This window comes from Poecile atricapillus, chromosome Z, assembly GCF_030490865.1.
Source record: "Poecile atricapillus isolate bPoeAtr1 chromosome Z, bPoeAtr1.hap1, whole genome shotgun sequence".
Taxonomy (NCBI): Eukaryota; Metazoa; Chordata; class Aves; order Passeriformes; family Paridae; genus Poecile; species Poecile atricapillus.
The window spans coordinates 34,049,912-34,073,073 of NC_081289.1; the positions used below are offsets into that span (position 1 = coordinate 34,049,912).

At 39.6% G+C, this 23,162-nt stretch overlaps 1 protein-coding gene across 2 annotated transcripts in view; it reads left to right on the top strand.

Annotated features, from left to right (window-relative positions):
- The first annotated feature begins 2,298 nt into the window (after positions 1-2,298).
- The window catches only part of LOC131573541 (kit ligand-like), a 56,124-nt gene continuing 35,260 nt past the window's right edge, over positions 2,299-23,162 (top strand). For both annotated transcript variants that reach the window (XM_058827594.1, XM_058827595.1), the window contains exon 1: positions 2,299-2,592. In XM_058827594.1, the coding sequence (XP_058683577.1) occupies positions 2,578-2,592 (15 nt within the window). In that variant the 5' untranslated portion in view covers positions 2,299-2,577. The remainder of the gene's footprint in view (positions 2,593-23,162) is intronic.

Sequence of the window (23,162 nt, forward strand, 5' to 3'; positions counted from 1 at the left end):
AGCATCCAGAAGTGCAAATAACGTAGGCCATAGAAGACTGAGCATGGTTTGCAGTTGTGCTTTGGAAAGCTAGCAGTCAGTGCTCTAACGGTCCATGGCTAATCAGTTCTCACCTGGGAAATCAGAAGTTGGTTTTCTGACTCTGTTGAGCAAGACTAATTAAACCATGCTTTCTTATGGGATACAGACATAAAATATTAATGACTTTAAACTATTAAATTCTGATTTTCATAGAAAAGTCTTCCCAAACCAAACTGAGGAAGGATAGTGTCAACAATAATGCACTTGAAAATTGCCAACACAAAAGGAAGAGATTAAAAGGTCACTACTCCTCTATAGCTGGGCATTAAACACAAGGGAAGATTCAGTAAGTCAGATTGGGGATGGAGAGAAAAGGTGCATGACGCCAGGGTGGTAAAGAAATTTAATTGTGCCCAAGAGTGTTGTTGTCTCTGCAGAACTACCAGTAAGATAACTGCATACAGAGTGTCCACTAAAGTTTTCCTGTCGTGACTAATCGTGAACTGTGATAGAGTTCAGCACAGAGAAAGACCAGAAGTGTTTTCCATAAGATAGGTAAGTGCTGCGACAGACTGCTCTTTCAGATTTTCCAGGCCTTCTCCCCAGGAGACTAAACTGGTCATCTGTTCTAAGGAGGAAATATGCCATAACATTTTAATTTCCTGGCCCTATTTGCTAAATATGGAGACAGTGAAAGCAGCTTTGGTTGATCACTGTTAGATGATACACAAACTGTCCTTTCAGTGAATGAGGTCCTTGATTTCTTTTGTTGTTACAGGTTTCCTCCCTTTCACTGCTTGTCTAGTGCTTTAGAGGAAGATGTTATTAATATATGCATATAAAAGTCTGACAAATTCAGCTCAGTAATAATTATGAAATGCAGAAAGAAAAACAAAAAGGGAACGAATCTATCAGTACTGTCATGCTGTAAAATAAAATTATTGATCCATTTTTCTGGATTGGATGCAGAAGAAAAATTATATTAGATGTTTATCTTCAAAATTATATTAGATGTTTAGCTGATGAACTCCAAATATATAGCAAAGTTAGGGATAAGGTAAAAACCTTTCTGTACCTGAACATCTCTCCTTTACTTTGGCAGAAATCAAGTCTTTAAAAAACTTATGATTAATTCTAGGTGAAAATTAGACAGATTTTTCCAATGAAATCTCTTAGTGTACACTCTGAGCATACTTTATATCCTTTAGGAAATGACTATTGGCTGGGGCAGACTATTCTTTCTTCATTTTAATATTTATGGCTGTTTCAGGAGATACTGGTTCCATAAACAGCCCTACATTCCATTTAATTCACACCCAAAATTTAATCCATATTAACCTTGGGAGCTGCCTTCTCTAAAGAGGACTCAAATTCTGCAGCTACTGCTGTGACGGATTGGCCAGAAGACTCCAAGTAGTAAGTCGCTTTTCCGCATCCAACACTAATGCATTATTTACACAGGATGCAAATTGTAATAGCATGTGAAAAGACCTGCAGGATCACCTTTGCAGAAGCGTTAGGAGGCACTGCTCAACAATTTTTCTGTGTCTGGAGCAGGTAAAAGAAGTTTCTAAGCTCCAGCTCTAATGCTTATCCCAGTGTTTAACTTGCATTCACCGAGTATGGGAAAGCAGCCCTGGAATGGCAAGGGCAAAGCCGGGGCTGCCACCCCGGCCGTGCGCGCCGCCGCCGCGGCTGCTGCGCTGGGAACACCGGGCACCGGCCGGGAGCCCCGCCAGCCTCCGAGCCCGCTGCCCGCCCCGCCGCGGGCCCGGGCGGCGCCCGGCGGCTGCTTCAGACGGGGGGGCACCCCCCTTTTCGCCAGCGTGGGTGGGGGGACCCAACCCAAGGGCTTGGCTCGGCGCCCGCAGCCTGGCTGACCTCAAATGCCGCGGTGGCGGGCAGCTTCCCCGCACGCTGCCAGAGCCCACCGCGGGCAGGGCCGGAGACCCTCGCCCCGCTGGGTGGATCGCCGGCGGGATCACCTGTCCCGGGCACCGGGCGGGAGGAGCGCTCTGCAGCCGGCGCACCGGGGCCGGTACCCAGCGCCCCCCGCCCCATGCCCACACCCCTCTCTCTCCGCATCCCCGCCCGCCGCTCCCCCCCCGGCGGCCCGCCCGCCGCCCCGCTCCCCTCCGGCGCTGGCGAGGGGCAGGCTCGGCTTGTTCCTGCCTCCAACTTCCCCCAAGTTAACTCGGGTTTCCCCCGCCCCGCAGGGTCTGCCTGGGCTGCCGGTCCTCCGGGAGGGCGGGAGGGAGGGGAAAGGCGTGTCCTGCCTGGGCTGCCGCCGCCGCCGCTGTTGGAGGCAGATCGGAGATATAAAAGACCTGGCCGGGGGCCGGCGGTGGCTTCAGTGAGCGCGGACGCTCAGGCCGTGGGGAGGGGGCGCAGCGGGACGCGCGGAGCGGCGGCGGGACAGGCGGAGGCAGCGCGGGGCTCGCCGTGGGCAACCCCAATGCGTGGACTATCGGCTGCTGCATTATGCTGGAGCTACAGTTCCGCTGAAGGGAGTTTGCACACGGCCGGCTGGGCTGGACTGCAGCGCTGCCGTTCCTTATGAAGAAGGCACAAGTGAGTGCGGCCGGGCGGCGGCGGGGGCACCCACCTGCCCGGGGGCCGCCGGCGCGGAGGGGGCGCGGGCCGGGTTGGCCGCCGGGCGGGGAGTGCGGGTCCGCGGGGGCGGCGGCTCCCGGGCTGTCCGAGAGAGAGGTGGGGGTACCCGCCGGGGGTGGGAGCCGCCGCCGCCGGGAAACGGGCTGCGGGAGCGACGTGAAGGGGACAAACATATTGCCGCCCGCTGTTGCCCTCGGCGGTCCGCAGCCCGCGGAAAAGTTGCAGGCAAGCGGCCGGAGCGGCGGCCGAGCCTTGGGAGATCTCGGGAAAATTGCCGTAGTAAATCAGTTGTCTGTGTTACCCTGAGGGGTGCGAGAATGTGAAATAATCGCGGGCAGCAGTGCAGTGGCTGCGGTTGCCGGTGTCTCCCCGCACGCCGGGCTGGTGCTGTGGGAACCCCGGCGTTTCGCCCTTCGTCCTCCCGCATCCCGCCGGGAAGTGCCCCTCAGTGCCCCTGCGGGGGCTCCTGCCATTATTTCTGCAGGTTCTGTAGAGATTGTGGTCACTATGCTGTGCGTTTTTTAGAAGGAAGCAAGGGACAGACATGAGTGGAAAATTTTATCGAGAAGAGGCTCAAGGAAACTCTAACGGGAGAAAGTTTAAGGCTGGACTTCGCAAGGTGCCGATACCCTGTGTCCTGGCAGACCCAGCGAGAGCCAGGACTGCTCCGGGAGAGAACAATGCATGGACACGCGCACCGCTGCCTCTGCGCTGGGGGCTTTTCCCTCCTCCTACGTTTCTGGGTTAGAAGCGAGATACTTTTTGCGTTCGTCTGTTTCTTGCCAGTTGCTGGGTCACCTACACACCAGTGAAGACGCCTCACAATACAGTCACTGGAAAAGACATAAAACATATTAAAAAAAAAATTAAAAACTTACCGAAGTATTTTTGGGAGTTAAATATTTTTTCAAGAGATGAGAGGATTTAGAAATACTCACTTTCTGAAATATTTAAATTTCACCTGGCCAAAGCATTGGAGAATGTACCCATGTTTAAGAACTTAGAACTTGGAAGATTAATTTTTGTGATGCTGAAGTACACCAGGGTTTTATCCTGAATTATCAGCTCTGAATTTTAGCAATATATATTCATTGCTGTTATTCACATTAGTTTACTATAGATGCCTTGAACAAAGATGTTTCAGACCCTGTATACATAATTATTTAGATGTGCTGAATAGATTATCAATTGTGAAAGCTCTCTTAAAGTCTGAGAGCCGTGTTTATGTGTTTACCAATGAGGATTTATGAGTGGAAGCAGTCAAGCATTTTATTACCTCTGAACTGTAAACTTATAAAAGTCAACAGACTACTTTTGCAAATTCAGAGCAAAGCAGGAACAATCCCTCTCTCCCAGTAAACTGGGAAAGACAGGCAGTCTTGGCATTCAGGACCATATGGCTTGACTCAGGGGCTCACAAGCTGTAGCCTGTGGAACAGCTTCTTGTCATGGTGGTGAAGCATCTGTCAGCCTTCAAGCAGTTTTGCTTCCTGCTTTTTGGAAGCACTGACAGACTCCAAGTTCTCCAAAGGGTTGTTTCCTATATTTTTAGGAGTAGCAAAAAAAAAAAAAAAAGTGATACCATTAATCCAAAGGGATCAGAGCAGGAGATACTTCAAGAAGACTTGCCATTAAAACCATGAAGACCCTGTGCAAAGAGAGAGAACAAGTGAAGTGGGTACAAGAAAGAGGACTTAAGCACATGGGGGCACTCGACACATTAAAGTAAATTTTAATCTATATGCTCTCCTGTGGGTTCTTCTGTCGTTGTCTAGACTGGTAACCGTCATAGCGAAAAGAACAAGATTGGAAAACCAGGAAATAAGTGAATATTTCTTACAATAAAATATTCTGCAATAGACATAGTACAGAAAGCAAGAACCACACATTCATTGAGCCCAGCAAACACTTGGTAATGCCTAGATGTTTAAAATAAATCAGGGATTTTGATCTTTGAGGTTATGTTGTACAGTGATAATGTGTAACTAGTGTAGCTGAAGGGGTAGCTGAGTCATACCTACAACGAAAGTGCTGAAGGAAAAGAGTCGTGCTGAGCACTAGACTCAACGTGAACAAGTTGGTCCGTTTATTTAAATCAGTCTTAACCTGAGAAACCACAGGAACTGCAGAAGCACATTCCCCAACAGTGTCAGTCCTAGAAGTGATGTTTATGAAACTGTGTGATTTGATGGATATATAACCCCCCTGTTCTAAACATGCCAACACCTGGATTTTTCTTTTTAAGTCTTGATTTCTTTAAAGAAGTGATTAAGCATTTAGGGTTCAGTCATACAAATCCTTTTTCAATGAGGCTATTTCCATGATTTAATCTTATTGAGGGATTACTTGGATGAGAGGATTTGTAGGCTTATATACTTAGTAATTAAAACTATTATCAGAAGTGAGTTTATGTCCTTTTGCATGCTAATATGACAACAAATGTCAGTGAAGCCTGGACAGCCTTTTACAGTTTGAAAAAACAGGGTGAGTGATGCCAGTGTGATATGATCTTGCAAAAACACCTAGCAGTTTTCTGTTTTGCTTTTTCTTTGTGTGATTTGAAGACAATCTAAATAGGATTAAGTTACTAAGAAACATGTTGCAAAGAGGGGTCACCTGTGGGGTAGCTCTGAAGGCTGATAAGGTATCACAGATACATGATTCAGGCACTTGATCTCCTGCAGTGAGTTAGATGCACATCCTCTTTGAAACTGCAGTATTAAAAGGGTCTTAATTTCAGCGCAGTTTTCTACCTTTGAATGTGTGCATTATTGTTGGTGGTTAAATTATCATCTTAGGTTGTCCTATCTGTATGTTTGTGTCAATAAAGTGGAAGTCTCTGTAGAAATTATTGTGGACAGGTACCTGGAAAAGGAATTAGTACTCAAATTGGCACTTCTAGTGTCATATCAGCAGGGTAAATCAGAAATGCAAAGCAGATACCTGATACCTTGGTGTGAGCTTGCTTTTAAGGGAAATAGTGACTTCTGATCAGTCTTTCTTGGTTATTCTGCAAAAAAATTGAACACTAGGCACTGGAAGACATTTGGAGCTCATGGCAGGTATAGATCTGCTGCTCATTAAATAGAAAAGGAGAATTTGCTGGAGCCAGAAACATGATGTACTATTTGTGTTAAGCAATGGACTAAGGTCTCCTCTGTTCCCCTGGGTTTGACTCTGCTCAAGGGAAGCCAGCTTGCAAGTACTGCAGTTGGAAAGAACATCCTGGAATAGAGTCGTATGGAGAATAAAAGGCAGACGACCTGAAAGATTCAAGGGTGGGTGAGCATTTTGCAAGGCATGTTAAGTGATCTTTTTATTTATTTCTTTTCTTCACCTGCTTTTATTATGTGCCTGCAAGTTTTTATCTCTGTGAACTATTTGGCACTTGGCTTTGTCGTTTAAAGTGAGGCCAGTAACCCAGTCTTCTCCTGACCCAGTTCTGCCACTGCACTGAAATCTGGTTTTTGCCTTTATGCACTGCATGTCAGCCCTTCAGGTATGGTTCTGCAAGCTGACAGTGCCATTCTCCAAGTTTTGTTGTGTGATTTAATGGTATGCTGGCTCATGTAATCGCCATATTGTATGAAAGTTAAGAGTTGGCAAGATGCAGTCCTTGGCTTCGGATGGGCAATGCTCAGTATGCAGTATGTAAACACAACACCCATTTATTAGAAGCAAAGGAAGGAAAAATCTCCCTACGCAATTCCATTTGAGTGTTGTGGGAGCTGACATGAAAACGAAAGTGCTTGTTCTCGCCCTGGTCTTTGGCGTGCCAAACCTGAGATTAGTCAGCCTTTTAAACACACTGTAAAACCGCTTGTTTTTTCATAGTTGTGTTTTTCTCCATGTGTTTGTGGGAAAAGGAGATGGATGAATGTAAGGTGAGTGGCAAGGGGTAGCGCTTCTCTTTAATTTTATTTTTTGGCCCATGTTTGTATTGCCTACTCAGTCATATGTAAGCCTGCAAAACTGACTTTTTGTAAATATTACCCATGCTGAAGTAACTGGCTGCAGGGAGCACATGAAATACAGATTTCTTTGCTGGATGGTTATAATTATTGACAAATATAAATAGTATCAGACGTCTATTAGTATGTAAATGAAAATATGAGAAAACAAAAATGGTGTTAAGTATTTTATTTTATTGAACCTGGTAGCATGTAATAATATCAGAGGTCATTGATAGTATGATAATGAAGACAATAATTCTACTGTATGTCTGAATAAAAGCCAGTTAAGGAGTTCAGATTAATGAATACTTTGGATCATATTAGTATAGGAAATAATCGTCATCTAATTTCCTACACTTATCTAATAACAACTGAGTAAATGATTGGCTGCTGTTTCTGTTTAAACCATGTTTAAATTATACAAGGTAGATGGATACAGTAATGATTTTAAATCTCATTAGGAATTTTCTGCTCTGTGTGTATTTTGCCATTAATGTTACTGTGTGTAGCAGACTTAACTTTTGGTGCAAGGTGAAAATAGCATCAGGTCTAAGATATCACTTGAGGTATTGCCTGAGGAAATCCCTTACTGCTCTCACTTCTTTGCAGCCATACTGTGGAGCACACTTTGCAAAGTGGAGAGGTAAATCCTTAGTTTTGAGCTATTTCATCACCACTTGAAGCATCAGTAAAAGTGAGACCATGTGGTACAGGCTTGGGGGATCGAGTGCAGGCTCCTCTGTTGCTGGGCCAATAGCTGATTGCAACTTCACAGTGGTCAGTGCTCTGAAGGATCTCTCAAGCAGGTCTGAAAGGTCACCTTTCACTTACCTCCCAGCCCTAAACTTTCACTGATGCTATGGAATACTTGTATTTAGGGGCTGCAGATTTGGTTATTTTTCTTCACTGTTGCTGCCAAACCTACTCAATGGAGAAGATCAAGTTCAGGACCCTCAAGATCATATTTAACCCAAGCCACAAGAGACACCCTTTCTCCCACCTGTGATTTGGTACCTGTATAACAGTCATTCACATGTATTTGTCAATGTTCTAGTGAAGAACTTCTATAGGAGTCCAGTTGGGTATCTCAGTCCTCTTCTACCTTCACTGGCTTCTCATGGGTTTTGGGCAGCAGAGCTGGGAAGTCAGGTCGGGGTGTTGTGTCCTGGCAGCCTTGGAGTTGGGCCAGGCAGTGGGCTACACTCTTCAGCTTAGACTGATGCTCTGCAAAGTCTGCAGGTTTAGTCTGAGCTGTAACAAAAGGATGTATGATCCACAGCAATTATCTCTGGGCTTGCGAACAACCTTGATTCAATCCAGTCTGAAAAGCCAATCTAGAAAAATTTACATGAGCATGCACACTAGAGCAAGAGAGACACACGTTCACATATTTTCTTGGGTAGCATCCTAAGTCTCTGGGAAGGTTCTGACTATCTAGTTTATCTTGTTGAAGCTGTTCTGTTGAAGGTTTATTTGTTCAATCTCGAGGGTGGCTTACACATGAGCTGAGAATGTGGGGGAGACTGTATTTCAGACCACAAGTCCTAATTCACAGATTGTGAATCATGCCACCCTCTGAAGCTCCATTCAGAAAGATTTAAGCATTTTCAAGTCAGAGTCTGAAAATATCAGTCTGTCTGTCATACCTGTTCTTGTGGCTTGGCCAATCCCATGTGGCTGAACCTGGCTTCAATCACCTTAACAGTCTTAGTGACAATAAGCCCTTATCCAGTGTCTTATTTAGCAGGCCTTCTGCCTTTCATTTGTTCTGCTACCATCAGCTTCAGGGACATCAGTTCACTGACAGTTAAGGCCAAGGATAAATTTAGTCCAATTAGCTCTGTCATCTCTTCTTTAGATATACTTTGAGAAGTTTTTAGAAGCACTCTAAACACAGCTTTAGAGATATGCGAAGTGTATGCGGGGTATTTATTGCAGACCTAGATTCTACATTTGGTACTGCTGGAATCTCTGTACTTGATGAGCAGAGTCAGGATGACTTGTACTGATAACCTGCCAGTGTCTTTCCTCCTAAATGAATTACACTGTTTTGTAACTTTTCTCATTAGCTTGTGCTTGCTTCATAGCAGCAGACTAAGGTATGTCTTCCTTTTATGTTTGCAGCGTGATACATCATTGCTGGATGGATTCTTTGCTCTGCTTAGTAACACATGACCTCTAATTACTTTTGGAAAAAAGTTACTCTCGCAGTATAAGTCAGACTGTAAAACCAAGTTGTGCATGTCCTGGCAACCTGTCTCTGTTTAAAACACAAATGAACACCAATGAATTAAAAATTAACTCTGTGCAAAGCATACAGTGACAGTGGTGTAATACCACAATTTCTGCCTTTTATATCTGCTTTTATAACAATACTGATATAAAAATTTAATTTAAAATAATATAATATATTTAAACTTTAAATATTATATTAGTATATAATACTGATACAGAATAATATATGATATTTAATGTTGTAAAGTGCCTGTAAATGTGCAGGATTTCAACTGTGTAGGAAAGTTTCTTCCTCCATTTCATGTTGGTCCAAAAAAATTCCTGTCTCTTTATGGAGATTCCATAATGGTATAAAATGGGAGTATGATATCAAGGTGCTGGCTTTTGTGGTCTAACTGAAGTAAGACACTAAGGAGTCAGGCATGATACATTTAAATTAATAATATGCTGTATATATGCAAAATAATTCACTAAATGAAAAGAAGTGCTTAGAAATTTAGGGAGGTTGAAATTTAAACATGCTAATAGTCTATTGTAAAAAAAGTCCTAAGTTCCAACCCTCTAATTTCCACCCTCCATCTGCTCATTATTAAGTGAACTCAGCAAAATATATCTTTTGCATTAAATAGCAAGCAGACAACATTATGCATTATGTCTTTAAACTGATACCGATCTGAATGTCAGTTCTTACTGAGATTTGTTTTTCTTTTACTACTTTGAAGCATGCAGGAATAGGAACATTAGTCAGCCAAATGAATTTAGGAAGCTTGTATAACACTGCTTGGCACCCTCTTTCATTTGGATCAAAAAACATGTTCCTGAATAAACAGAGATTTTTGGTGGTTATTTTAAAAAGGAGGGAAAAAAATATATCTCCAGTATTCATAATTGGTGTCTTTTTCAAGTTACTGTGGTTCAGCGAAGTGTGGACTGCTCTTCTATTCTAACAGCAAAAAACCACCAGTGCTGCATTTGACACCAGTTTAAATGATTCTGATGGGCATTGCTGTATTTTCTAGGAAATGCAAACCTTTCTTATAAACTGTAAATGTAAATACTGTCACTGGAGGTGCTTTGATCTTCTGTATCATAATCCCTGGCAAAGAATGTGCCCTAGATTTACCATGCACTCTCTAAAAATTCTGGCCATAATTGTAAGTCTGTTCCAAACTGTTTAGATATATTTCTTCAGTGTTTGTTCCATTAACAGTGTAACACTACAGGCAGTGTTTCAGGCTACTAAAATCATTGAAAATCTTGCTATTTTTAAAATTTACTCCAATCTCAAGACAGATGGTGTTCATCATACTCCATCCATTTCTTCTGAATTTTTTTTTCCTATCATTGTAGCTCAGGGCCACATCTGAAAGCGACTGCAAGTTTCTCTCCTGTTCCCCTTCAGACAGAAAACTACCTTCCTTTCTTTGTATACCTTTCCTGGCTTCTGCTGTGTTTAAGTCAGTGTCCTCACCTCTGACAACAGAACTTCTGCACTTCTAGTATCCACAGTACTGAAGGTGTGTCTGTCAGCGTCTTGTTTGCTCCCATACAGCTTAAGCTCCATCTCCAGTGCATGCTCTCTACATTTTTATAGCATTTTTATTTCTCATTAGCTTTTGGGACCCACTTAAAATATTAGTGCTCTGAATAACCTGCTGCAACTCTATTTTATATCATCTGTAGAAACAAAGTGTCTCTTTGGACAGGATTAGAACGAATTAATTGTTCCATGGAAAGCATTGGGGTTTTTGTTATACAGCACTTGCAAGCTATTATTACAGTCAGGAAGAGCCCTCTGGAATACTAGTCTGCTATTTCTAGAAGTGACAATACCTTTTTTCTCTGTAAAGTCAGTAATTTTCTTAATACAGTAAGAAAATTCTTGCTTTTCATTTTTTAAATTTTTTTTATTTTAATGGTCAGATACTTATTGATACCAAAGGAAATCCTTTCAGAAGAAGTTTTTATTGCTTTCCCCTCTGCCTCTCAGCTCTGTTACCTAACCAGGTGAGAAATACCTGATTTAGTGCTTTCATTTTACTTCTAAAATGTTCTGGACTAATAAGTTCTTTAAATAATAGTGAACCTTTGTCAGTAATGGTCAGATTCTCTACAGTACTCTTGGTCATTTCCCACTGTAACAGAATGTTGTTGACATTTTCAAATGGCCTGAGACATATGTGAAGTTAATCTGCTTTTAGCCTACTAAACTCTGGTTTATTTCTATTGAAACAAGTCCATTGCATCCAGGAACATTATTTCAGTTACTGTTGAATTAGTACCTGTTCAAACTACTATTTGTCAAACAATTATGTTTTTTTTGGCTTCATTCACTATCATGAAATTTTCTTCTTAAAATACATACTCCATTACTTATTTCAAACTAAATGGCAAAACTCCTATAAAACTGGGAAGATTTTTTTTTCCTGTAAAAATTGATGTGTCACTCAAGTAAATTTGCTAAAAAATTGTAGCAATTATGAAAATGCATAACTAGTCTTACTGGAATTTTACAGTGTAGACATTGAAAAGTATATGCTCTGAGGAAATTTACACTAATCTTCTCAACAATGGGTTATATTTTCTGTGAGATTAATTATGGAAGCCAAAGAAATTTCATAATAGGCCAGCAAATTAATGTGTCTTCTCTAACAAGAATGATCCTAGGAAGCATTTGAGAACTAGGTGTAAAAATAATCCAAGAAATCATATTATATTGTGTCAATATTTGTATGAGTTTTTCTATCAGCACATCTGTAAAAAGGATGCTGTTGAACATGTACCAGAATAATTTCACTACTGACAGCTGCCATTCTTTCTAATTCACATGAATACTTTTAACCAAATGTAAAGCTCTGCATGTATCACACTACATGCAATTTACAGTTCCATGTTAAAATGAGAAACCCCTGTGAAAGTTGTCAGTAAAAGTAAGGTAAAATACCTGTTTTTTAAAAGTGTTGTGTTCTATTTATTGTTGCAGAAGCTGTGGGAATACCTAATATTTCATATCAGTTATTTAACTAAATTCATAGTACTGTGTTACTGGTGCAAGAGTTTTGTTATATAGGCATCTGTATCTAATAGGTATTTTCATTTCTTCAGAACTGTACAGAGTTAGGGAGCTTTTTTTCTCAGTTTTTGTTTTTTGGTTTTTTGTGGGTTTTTTGTGGGGTTTTTTTGGTTGTTGTTTTTTTTTTTTGGTTTTTTTTTTTTTTGTTCCAGTTACGTATGCATTTTCATAGTCATACCAAACTGCAAGCTGAATGACTAAACTCATTTTGGAATGTTTACCCCACAAGTTCTGTGTTGCTTTTTTAAGGAACTCCACAGGTGGAGCTTCAGGTTTAAAATTGGATATTTACAGTTCTCTCCAGTTAGCATAACTCAAACAAAAACATTGAGATATCATGTGAATGACATTCATATTAATTCTGTAGTCACAATTCTATGATGGTGAAGTTAGCTGGGATTTATCCTGTGCCTCTTAACTGTAAGCTGAGAGCACTTACATGTTGGTATATATCATAGTAATACGCCTGTTCTTCCTGGACACATAGGAGAATTGTGGGGAAACACTGGAATACCAGAAACACTTTGATGGAGTTTGTAGTTGTTAGCCTATACAAATCCAAATCAAAACCAAAAACAAACAAAACAAAACCCCACCAAAAAAACCTCTAAAACCACCCACAAACCACTAGGATATTAAAAATACAGTTTGTGTGAACACACGTAAAATTAAGGGCAGGATATAAATTGCAAATTGGGTTAACTTTATGGTAAAGACAAGGTGATTATAACTTCACAGAAATAGGTGAGCATGGTGTTTTTTTCATTTTCTTGAATATATAGTACCTCTTAACACATTAACTCTTAATTCTTGTCTTTAGAATTAATGAATATGTCCAGAGTTGTAAAGAATTTTTCTTACCAGCTTGCCTCTATTGTTGCATTGCTAGCAAATCTTGCTTTATTTAATTCACTTGGTAGAAGGCAGATGGGAACTCCATATTAATAGAGTTCAATGAAAGGAATAGAAAAACCCAGCTCCTGTAAAAGAAGTGCATTCAATAGACGAAATATATTTGTGTTTCAAAATGGATGAATAAGGAGAAAGAATGTAAATTAATTATTTAGATTCTTAAAAAAGAAAGACCGAAGAAAAAAACCTAAGTAGCTCCATAGTGTATCTCTCTTATCAAAACAGTTTGAGGAAAAAAAAATATGTAGAGCGGAAAGCAAAGTGTAGGAACAAGTCATTAATTTGTAACGTGGCAAAAACCTAAAAGGTAATGTTCTCTAATTGTCAGTAACCTCATATAGTTCAATCTGGTAATAGGGTTCACAGATTGATGACAACATGTGCAAGCTACATAAATTACTCAGGTTAATTGAAACTAAAAGAGATTCTGAGGAACTTTGTAAAGGTTTAGAGGAGATGGGAGAACAGATGGCATGATGGCAAGTGGAGTTTGTTGTGTTGAAGAGCAAGGGGGAATGCATTTTGGAAGGAATGTTTTGAACTAATTGTAACAGAATTAATAACGGCAGTTTCAATTACTTCTAAAAGCTCCTTACAAGCTTTTATTTCTGTTCTTGTAGCAATGCTTGGTCAGGAAAATGAATGAAAAATCCCTATATTGTGCCCATAGTAGAACAAATCAGACAGCATATTGGATGCAGTAGGAGCAGAAAGAGAAATTTGAAAGGGGAGTGCTCTTATGATAGTGATCATCAGCCATTCTGAAAAAAGTTCTGGTTTTCCCATTGTAAAAAAGAGCATAACAGAAATAGGGATCTTAGAACAGGCAAAAGCATTACAAGGGAGCAATTTGCATATGAAGAGAGACTGAAAGTTGATTGCAACAAACTATTGAATGATATACAGGAAGTAGTAGAGAGAATGATTGCTGGACATTACTGATCCTTTCTTGGTACAAGAATAAATAAATATTTAACAGAAGAAGCTAAAACAGGCAATGCTGCCTTAACACAAAATTACCAGTCTGGAAAGGTTTTGACACTAGATATATTATGGTTTGAAACGCAGGTTGATATATGTTAGAGTGAGCCCAAGAGGTCACATTCAGAAAGGGGTAGTCCCAGTCTTCTCATCCTTGCACATCTCATCTCCTCCTCCGCTCATTCCTCAGGGATTACTTTTTGTCTCTGAGCTGAATTGGCTAGTCACTGTCTTTGAATTTACTGGCTTGCTTAGGGGTCGGGTGAATGTCAGAGGGAGGGAAGCTGCAGAGAAGGAGCCCTCTCAGCAGCAGGGAGCTGTTGGATGGCTTCAGACCATCTCATTAGGCTTGGCTGAAGAAAAAGGGATTATACACTTAAGTAGGTAAAACGCCATGGTTATTTTAGTTTACACTCTCTGTGTGAAATCTTTCTCATCTTCTAATTTGTGCAATTTGGAAGAAGTTTTTGTATAGGCAATATATTCTGTAAATCTGAACGATCAGGTTTCTTCAGTTTTCAGTGGGCACCAGACCAATCATGTACTGATCTGACACTTCTTATTTTCCAAATCTTCATTGCCTTAATTGTACAAGTCAGATTTGGCCTAATTATAAACTCAGTTTCATATACAACCATCTGCCAAAATCACCATCTGTAACAATTCAGCCTTTAGCTTAGTGGAAAGGAAAACACTTGAAGATATATTGTAGCTGAACTTCAATTACATGTGAAAGTAATGACAGCTGAGATGTTTATACTGAACTATCATTCTTTTAGCATGCGACTATCAATGGTGAGAACTCAAAATTTTATGTAAAGTTGTTGCACAGCTCTAGCCACTGAAAACCAGTGGAGTTTCCATGCACCATCCCTGAAAGATATTCTTGTACAAAACTTCAGTGTTAGCAGGAAAAAGCACTTAAAAATGTGTCTGCTTTTAGAGGTGCATAGGAATTAAAAATATCTTTGAGTTTCTGATGCAGTAATGCAGTTGCTGTATTTTTTGTGTTATATGAAGCATTTTGATCAGTCTTGTCCCATTTTTGCCATCTTAAACTTGAATTTTCCTGGAAAAAACCTTACATGTAGGTTGAAATTCTAAAATGGCCAATCTGACAATTTGCTTTCTTAAAAAACCCAACATAGGGTCTCAGGAAATAATTTCAGAAAGAATTTTTAAAATTAACAATGGCGTGATGAATTTTAGTACATCTTGGAAAAGGAATTAATGCTTGTTTTCTACTGTAAAATTTGCAGTTAGAATAATGATAACAACTAAAGTATTTTTGGCATATGAAAATGTTTCAGTTGAGATCAAAAACCCGAAAAAAAAATACAGCTGATTTTTTCTTACTAATATACTAATGTAATTACTTTAAGACAAGGCATAATGTGTTTGTAATTCCAGCTTGCTGAGGTAAATGGCTTATTGGCTGCCCAGCACTTACGTTGTCTTGCAAGCACAGTTAAATGTTTTGAAGATTAGTTTCTAATTTGATGTGGTTCTTACCTGATTTGTCTGCAGTCTCACAAGCTTCAGGGCATTTGAGAATAATCTCATCCTTTGGTCTATTGCTTTGGATAAATATTCTTTTTACAAAAAATATAGATCCATTCTTAATGTACTTATAGTCTAATAACAGCATAAATGTAATGTATCCTTTTACAGATCATTACATTAAAGCCAAATTGTTGACTCCAGTTTTGTATATGTATAGGAGGACATGTAACTCAGATTATGTGAGAAATAAAATACTATCTGACATATGAAAGAACTGAATTGAAATCAGGATCTGGAAAACATTATGGCATTTTATGGGTTTTTTTCCCTGTTGAAAGTGTTTTAAACCTGATTTTGTCTTACTCTGTTATTTGGAAACAGCTGAGATAAAATTGCATGATTCTCACAAACATTTCTTGGAGCACTATTAGTATGTGCAGCTCAGCTTCTTAGGTAAACTGATAAGAAGTACATATTCAAGATACAGTGAAACTTCAGAAATGTATATTTTTAGGAGGAGTCAAAGTCTAGCAGTGTTTTTGTGATCAGCTCATTAAACTTTGCTTGGTTATTGACACATATGGAATCATGGGCTCCAAGTTCTTGAATGGTGAGGTTTAAACTTACACATTTCCCAGGGAAATACCTTGCAGACATTATGGTGGCTAATGGCCAGGTAATTACTATATACTAAGAAAGGCTCTGTACAAAGGGCAGAAGTTTTGTTGTGACAAAGATGTTCAACATGTTGAAATTCCTCAGGGGTTTCCTTGTATCTCTTGATGAAGGAAGATGAAAACTTAACACCAAGGACAGGAGATGCAGGTTTCATTTTTCACTTTTTAGTATTTTAGTATGCTGGCTCTTAAGCAGCTTGCCTGTAGGTGCTTTTAATATTTTCCCCTGACAAAACCTTTGTCAATTTTTGTAAAAATTGTCTGTAGATAATTGTTAAAATGTCCACAGGGGCTGTTTATGGGACCAGAAGCTGACTTCATTGCCAGACAACATGTTTTATTTGAAACAGACAGAACATGATGTGGAAAGGATTATGTATTTTATTTAAATCTCGAACTGTTTCTAGCAAACAAGGCACTGTTTTATTGAATTTTCCTCATTCATTCTCTCATGGCACAGTGTGCAAGGTGCTTATGAAACATAGCATCAGTCTGTAAAGTCATGTTTTAAATCATGAGTAGCACATCATTAGTAGACATTATGTGTGATACAGTAAATTTTGCGATGAAAAATAGTGAAAAGGAGCAGAAATGCAGGCTTCACTATGGAAGACCATAACCTTGCCCCATTTCTGAAGATGAGTAGATGAGTAATGACACTCCCTCATGCTACAGGAGATCAATGTGATCAAAATACTTTTCATCCTTCATACATACCCCAAAGAAATTATTTAGGTTTAGAATAATGCTTATAAAAATATCTTTTGAATTTTGAAAAAAATAAATAAGAGTTTTCATTACTTATGTTTAAAATATTAGGTATCACTACTGATGATAGAAGGAAACATAAAATATCTCTTATTTATTTCTCAAAAGATCCAAGATTTAATGCAGCTGCAGAGCAGAATGACCTTCTTTCATCAGTGTTGTAGTTGGTGTTGAAAACTTTCACCACAGGTCTGGCTAACTATCTGATTGGTTTGTTGTTTTATTTTTTTAAATCTCTGTCCTGGTTGGAGTGGGGATACAGTTAATTTTCTTCCTAATAGCTGCTATAGCATTGTGTTTTGGATTTAGTATGAGAATAATGTTGATAACACACCGATGTTTTCAGTTGTTGCCAAGCAGTGTTTAGACTAAGTCAAAGATTTCTCAGCTTCTCCTGCCCTGCCAGTGAGAAGTCTGGAGGGGCACAAGAAGCTGGGAGGGGACACAGCCAGGACAGGTGACCCAAACTGGCCAGAGGGATCTTTCATAGCATTTGGCATCATGCTCACCATATAAACTGGGGGGAAAGCTGGCTGAGGGCCACTGCTGCTTGGGAGCTGGCAGCTCAGTAAGTAACTGGCAGGTGACCAATTGCATTGTGCATCACTAGTTTTGTATATTCTAATTACTTTGTTACTATTGTTACCCTTATTTTCTTCTTTTTACGTCCCCTTAAACTGTCTTGATCTAAACCTAGAAAGTTTTCCCACTTTTACTCTTCTGATTCTCTCCCAGATCCCACTGGGGAGAAGGAGCGAATGAGCAGCTGTGTGGTGTTTAGTTGCCATCTGGGGTTAAACCACAACACTCTTCAAAATACAAAATTACTTTCCTCACCAATATACATGTTACTTCATAATTTAAAAAGTCCTCAGCTGGGGTTTTTCGGGGATCAAAGTGAAAATGTTTTATTTCCTGTCTCAAACCTTTTTAAGTTGATGCAGGTGCTGCTGTCTGGAATATATCCAAAGAAGCCAGTTTTTGTTAAAAGCAAATTTGGAATACTTTTTATGTCAACAGTTACTTATCAATGGAAGAAACTGCTTTGTCTAATGGGGAAGGATCCCATTTAAAGGTTGCGTGACTTAGTGTTGGTCTGCTTGTCTTCGCTTCAGAAGCAACCACCTGGTTGGATACTGCACCCATTGTGACAAATAATACTTAGTAAGAGTTGGGGTAATCCTACATTTACACTTTCTAGAGAGGAGTCTGTGAAACTAAGGTACTGTAGAAAGGAAATAAATCATATTTGTAATTGAGAAGAGGTAAGAGAGAAAATTTTATTTCCATGAGGTTTGGGGGGGGGGGGGGGGGCGGTTTATGTTGCTCTTTTGTCATGAAGCAAAGAAAGTCAAATGGACTTTTTAATTATGCATTGCAAAGACTCAAATAATAGGATTGATTTTCATAAGTACATGAAGACAACACACTAGAAAGATGGGAGGATAAATACACAAGCAATGGTGCAGCATTGATATAAACCACTGTCACTTACATGGGACAGTACCAGGCTATTAACCATCAGAACAGTGAAGATCTGGGATAATTTCCCAAGATTCACTTCAGATCCTCTGTTCAGTCCTGAGGACCTCACTACAAGGAAGACACTGAGGTGCTGGAGTGTGTCCAGAGAAAGGCAGCAGGGCTGTCTGAAGCACAAGCCTTAAGAGAAACTTCTAAGGAAGCTGGGGAACTGTTTAGCTTGGAGAAAAGGAATCTCAGGAGAATGGTAAACTCTCTAGAGTCACCTGAAAGGAGTTTGTAGCCAGGTGAGAATTGATCTCTTCTCCCAAGTAACAAGCAATAGAACAAGAGGAAGTGGCTTCAAGTTGTGCCATGGAGAGTTTAGATTGGATGTTAGAAAAAATTTCTTCACCGAAATGGTGGCCAAACACTGGCACAGGCTGCCCAGGGAAGCTTGAGTTATCAGCCATGGAGGTATTTTAAAGAAGTATAGATGTGATGCTTAGAGATATGGTTTAGTGGTGGCAATGCTCAGTTTGCAGTTGGACTTGGTCTTAGAGGTATTTTCCATCTTTAATTGTTCTGTGATTATTCCCTCCAATCTCACTTTACTCCACTCTTTCTATTTGTTTTTACCCAGTGCTATTAAAAATGTAAGCTATCAAAGGATTGGGACAAAAAAATGTTAACTGAAGCCTACCTGTCCCAGGGGTTGCATGAAGCCCACAGTGACCTTGAAAACTGATACCGCTGTGGTGTGGGGCAGATAAAGTTACTGAAGAAATTTATGCTCCAAGAATACCAATCTTCTGAATGTCTTTCGAGGAGGACTGGCTAGACCTATCCCTATATGTTGGAATTCAGGTCTGATATCATTTGCCTTTAGTAGCAGATAATGCCAGAGCCATTCTGGATGGACTGCAGAGGACCACATTTGCCTGATGTTGGTCATGAGACCTTCACAATGAGAGGAGGTACTGAGGAAAGCTTCTGGGGCTGGATCTTATGATCTTTATCATAATAAAAACCATATCATTAATGCAAATTCTATTTCCTCACTGTATCCTGAGTGTTCTTGTAGACCACTAAAGTAGACAGCAACAGAAGACAGTAATGAGAAGTCTTATAATATGTAGTACAATACTGATGTGAAAAGTTGTCATCCATCAGCACTGTCAAAGCTTATGTTGGTGTTGGCATATCCTATAGCTCCAGTGTTCTTTAATCACAGTTAAGCTTGTAATTCTGAAAATGCAATACAGTTAAGGTAGGTGCATGAAACACAGTCTCAACTGTAATGGCATCTAGTTTTCAGTCTGTGTTCAGAAATATCCTTTAACGAGGTCTCATATCAAGCAGGTCAGAGAAATTAACTCTGGATTTATATCCTTATAAAGATACAGTGCCTATCAGGGATGTTATAAAAAAAATTCAGAGTCCAGAAACAGAACAGTATCTTTCTGAGAGCATGTCTTTGATTTAAAACCAAGTTGATGACTCTATGATTTATATTTCAAAAATCATCCTCTGCTTCTTTTATACAAAGAAATAAAAAGGATTGAAAAGGGGAAAATAAGCACCTAAACTCCTTTTCATTTTGTATAAGGATTTTTTTCCCCAATCTTTGCTTTCCACAGGCTCAAGTATGAACTGAAAACTCTTCAGATTTATAATGCAGTTTATTTTCTAGTAAAGTTTCTGTGCATGAAAGAGTAAGAATCCACTTAACATGTTTTGGTTCATACTAAGAATGATATACATGGGACATTTTCATCGTGTACACGGGTTCTAGCATATGCCAAGTATCAAAATTGCTGTTGTTTTCACTTTTCTAGATGATTTTATTTATTTCAATTTATTTTGCCAGACTAATAGTTCTTCCAACGCAAACACCATATAATTTGTAGCAGATGGTAAGAATTAAAGATCCAGTACAGAATTTCTGTAACAAGTCTTATTTCCTTTCCTTGTGTTTGAAAGTCCAAGATTAAAGAAGATTTCTTGGTATATATTTTCATTATAATTCAAAAGAATACTCAATATAGTGGACTTGTTTTTTGCATGAACTTGGCAAACAAACAAGACCTCTAAAACAGATCTTTAGAAAAAATCTTTAATTAAGTATTTTATCTAAGAGAATGTCTTTTCATTCCCTGAGGAAGTCAGATCATCCACCTCCATACAGTGAGAGGACCTTGTCCCCCCTGCAAAGATAATCTTGTATTTTATGTTGCCCTCCCCTTTAAATTACTTTAAAATGCCTTTGGATCTGTGGTAGAAAACTCTTCCGTAAGTTCTCAGCAGGGGAAGAAAAAACCAACTTCCTCTTTAGAGTTTGTGGGAGGTTTTGTTGAGTCAACTGAAGATTGGTCTTCTGCTTATTTCTGTTTTGATTGGGCATGTATTTGGATCTCAGTACCTTCATTACAGACCAAGGAAGTATTTGCCTTTTTCTCTCTATAGACAGAAAGACGAAAAATTTCAGTATTGATCCTGGATGTGTGCTATGGAATTTTACAAGAAGTGGCAAAGGAAATCTCTTCTTGCCAGTAGACACGTCCTAAAGACTGCTAAGTGCAGGACCCTCTGGAGATCCTCATAGTCTCTGATTCTGATTTAACAGGAAGATTTCTTTCAAAATAGAGAAGTTTTAAAAAGTTTTATCCTTTCTTCCAATTAAATCTCCTGCATCTTTTACAGAACTAGAATGCCGCCTGATGGATTATTATCAGTAAATGTTTATTCAGATGCTTTTTTACACAAGTTCCAGAGGCAACATTCGTGTATAATTACCTGTCTCTTGGTAACTTCACTTCCCAGTACTTGGGAACTACACAAACTGGCTGTCATCCAGGACAAGTTTAGGATGCATGGAAATTGCCTGAATCCCTGATTGTCAAGTGAGATTAAAGAGTGGACAAAATTTATTATGGATCAGATAACGCTTTTAAAGAACAAGAGCTTATATTTTTAAAACTGCCAAATATTTTGCAATGGTATCCTTATAGAGATTGAAAATATGTTAATTTACACATTAAAAAGACCTTTTTGTAGTTTACTGAATGTAATTGCAAAATACCTGAATTGCATTGATTTGCAAGGCAAACTGTGTGTCAATTTACACTTCTTGCTTATCACATTCATCTTAGTTTCAGCTGAAACACACAAACCAACGTCAGCCGGAGTTTGGGTGCTCCATACCAAGTGCAACAGCAGCACGTTGGCTGGAGCAGCCAGTTGCATCTGTCAAGAAGAGCTGCAAGGGGTAGAGGATAATAGCATTTGGCCTGAGGTTGTATGAAATGAAGTTGGCATAAGTGAAGTCTTAAGCAGATTCCCAGTTTTCCCAAGGTCTGGATGGTGGGAAAGAATAGTGTGACTCATCATTTTCTCAGCACTTTTAGGACTATGTATCTTAAATTTGTCTGATTCAGGAAATAGGTGTGCATAACTTGGCAGAACTAGAGAATGGCTTCTCCTTCCAGCTGAAAAAGAAAAATATTGGAGAAAAATGGTTGCTCTGCATTAGCACTTAAGAGTTTTGGGACTACCTTTTATCCATTGACCTGAATAGAATTATTTCCAGTTCATGACGAGTGTACCGTAAAAGGGAACTGGCCTATAAACATCTGAATACAGCAATTGGCTTTGTTTTTGCACATATGGCTGGTGGAGTCCAGCAAGTGCCACTTTAACATTCTGCCACCAAATGAACAGTTAGATGAAAACTCCTGTTCTTGTCATTCTAGGAGTCCCCTGTGGATACACAAGTGAGTGCAGAGGTGTGGGGGAAGAGATTCTAGGTGTGGGAAAGTCACAGAAGGGCAAATATAGTGTTGTCACAAAAAGATCAAGCAGCTGTGAAAGCAGGTTGCCTGATTAACTAATTTGAATGTAGGTAGCAATGGCACCTCTTCCTGCTCATATTTGTAGTATGAAATTACTAATTTCCTTCCCCTTAACCCCTTGAAATACCCTCATATTATGTATTTTAGATATATGCAAAACTGAGTACAAAATATACTGTGTTTTGTAAATAACCAAATATATGTTCAAATATTTTGTGTCCAAAACAATCTAAAACTTTCTCAGAAAAAGAGTGATTAGTATTTCTATAGTCTGTGTTTAAATCAAAGTGCAGAAAATTATACTCTCTGTTGCTTACTTTTATAATCATACTCCTTACTACACACCATTGTTAAAAAAAAATGAAGACTGGTATCAGTCACTAGAAAAATATGCATCTGGATTTTGTAATCATAACAAAGCATGGAGGGCGTGATCCAGAGATTTTTAGGTGTCTCACCCCTGCAGTGACTCACTGAGCTGGAGTTAGGCATTTTGTTCATTGGACTGCCAAAAGGTTGTTCAAGAAAACCCACGTGTTGACTGCGAAGCTTCTCTGAAGTTAGGGTGCCCAGATGGAAGAGCATGTGTGAGACAAGGATACACACATTCTGATGCCTGTTCAGTGAACATGTCTATTTTTCTACATATTGTCTTGACAATGTGAAGTGCATGAATATTGTGAAAAATAAGGGTCAGGATACCAGTGTACCCCTCATTTGCTCCTCTTAGCCTAGAAGCCAAAATAGACTGGAAATCAGCTCCAGTTGTAGATGTGGCACTTAAGAACATGGTCTTCTGGTAGATTTGCCAGTGCTGGGTTTATGGTTGGACTTACTGATCTCAGAGGTCTTTTCCAACCTAAATGGTTGTATGATTCCATGAAAATTACAAGGTAGATATAGCAGAGGAACACAGCGCAACTCCCGTGAGTTGGAATTCCCTTGGTTACAGGAAATGTAAGCCAGATGTGTCACTTAGAGAGCACCCTAGTTGGTAGGCTGTTGTATCTGGTGAGACTAGTGCCAGTTTTGATGGACAGGGGATGTACACTAAACTTAACTGTGCGTTATTCAGAGTTAACGCTGTGCTTCCTTCAGCTACTCTGATGTAATT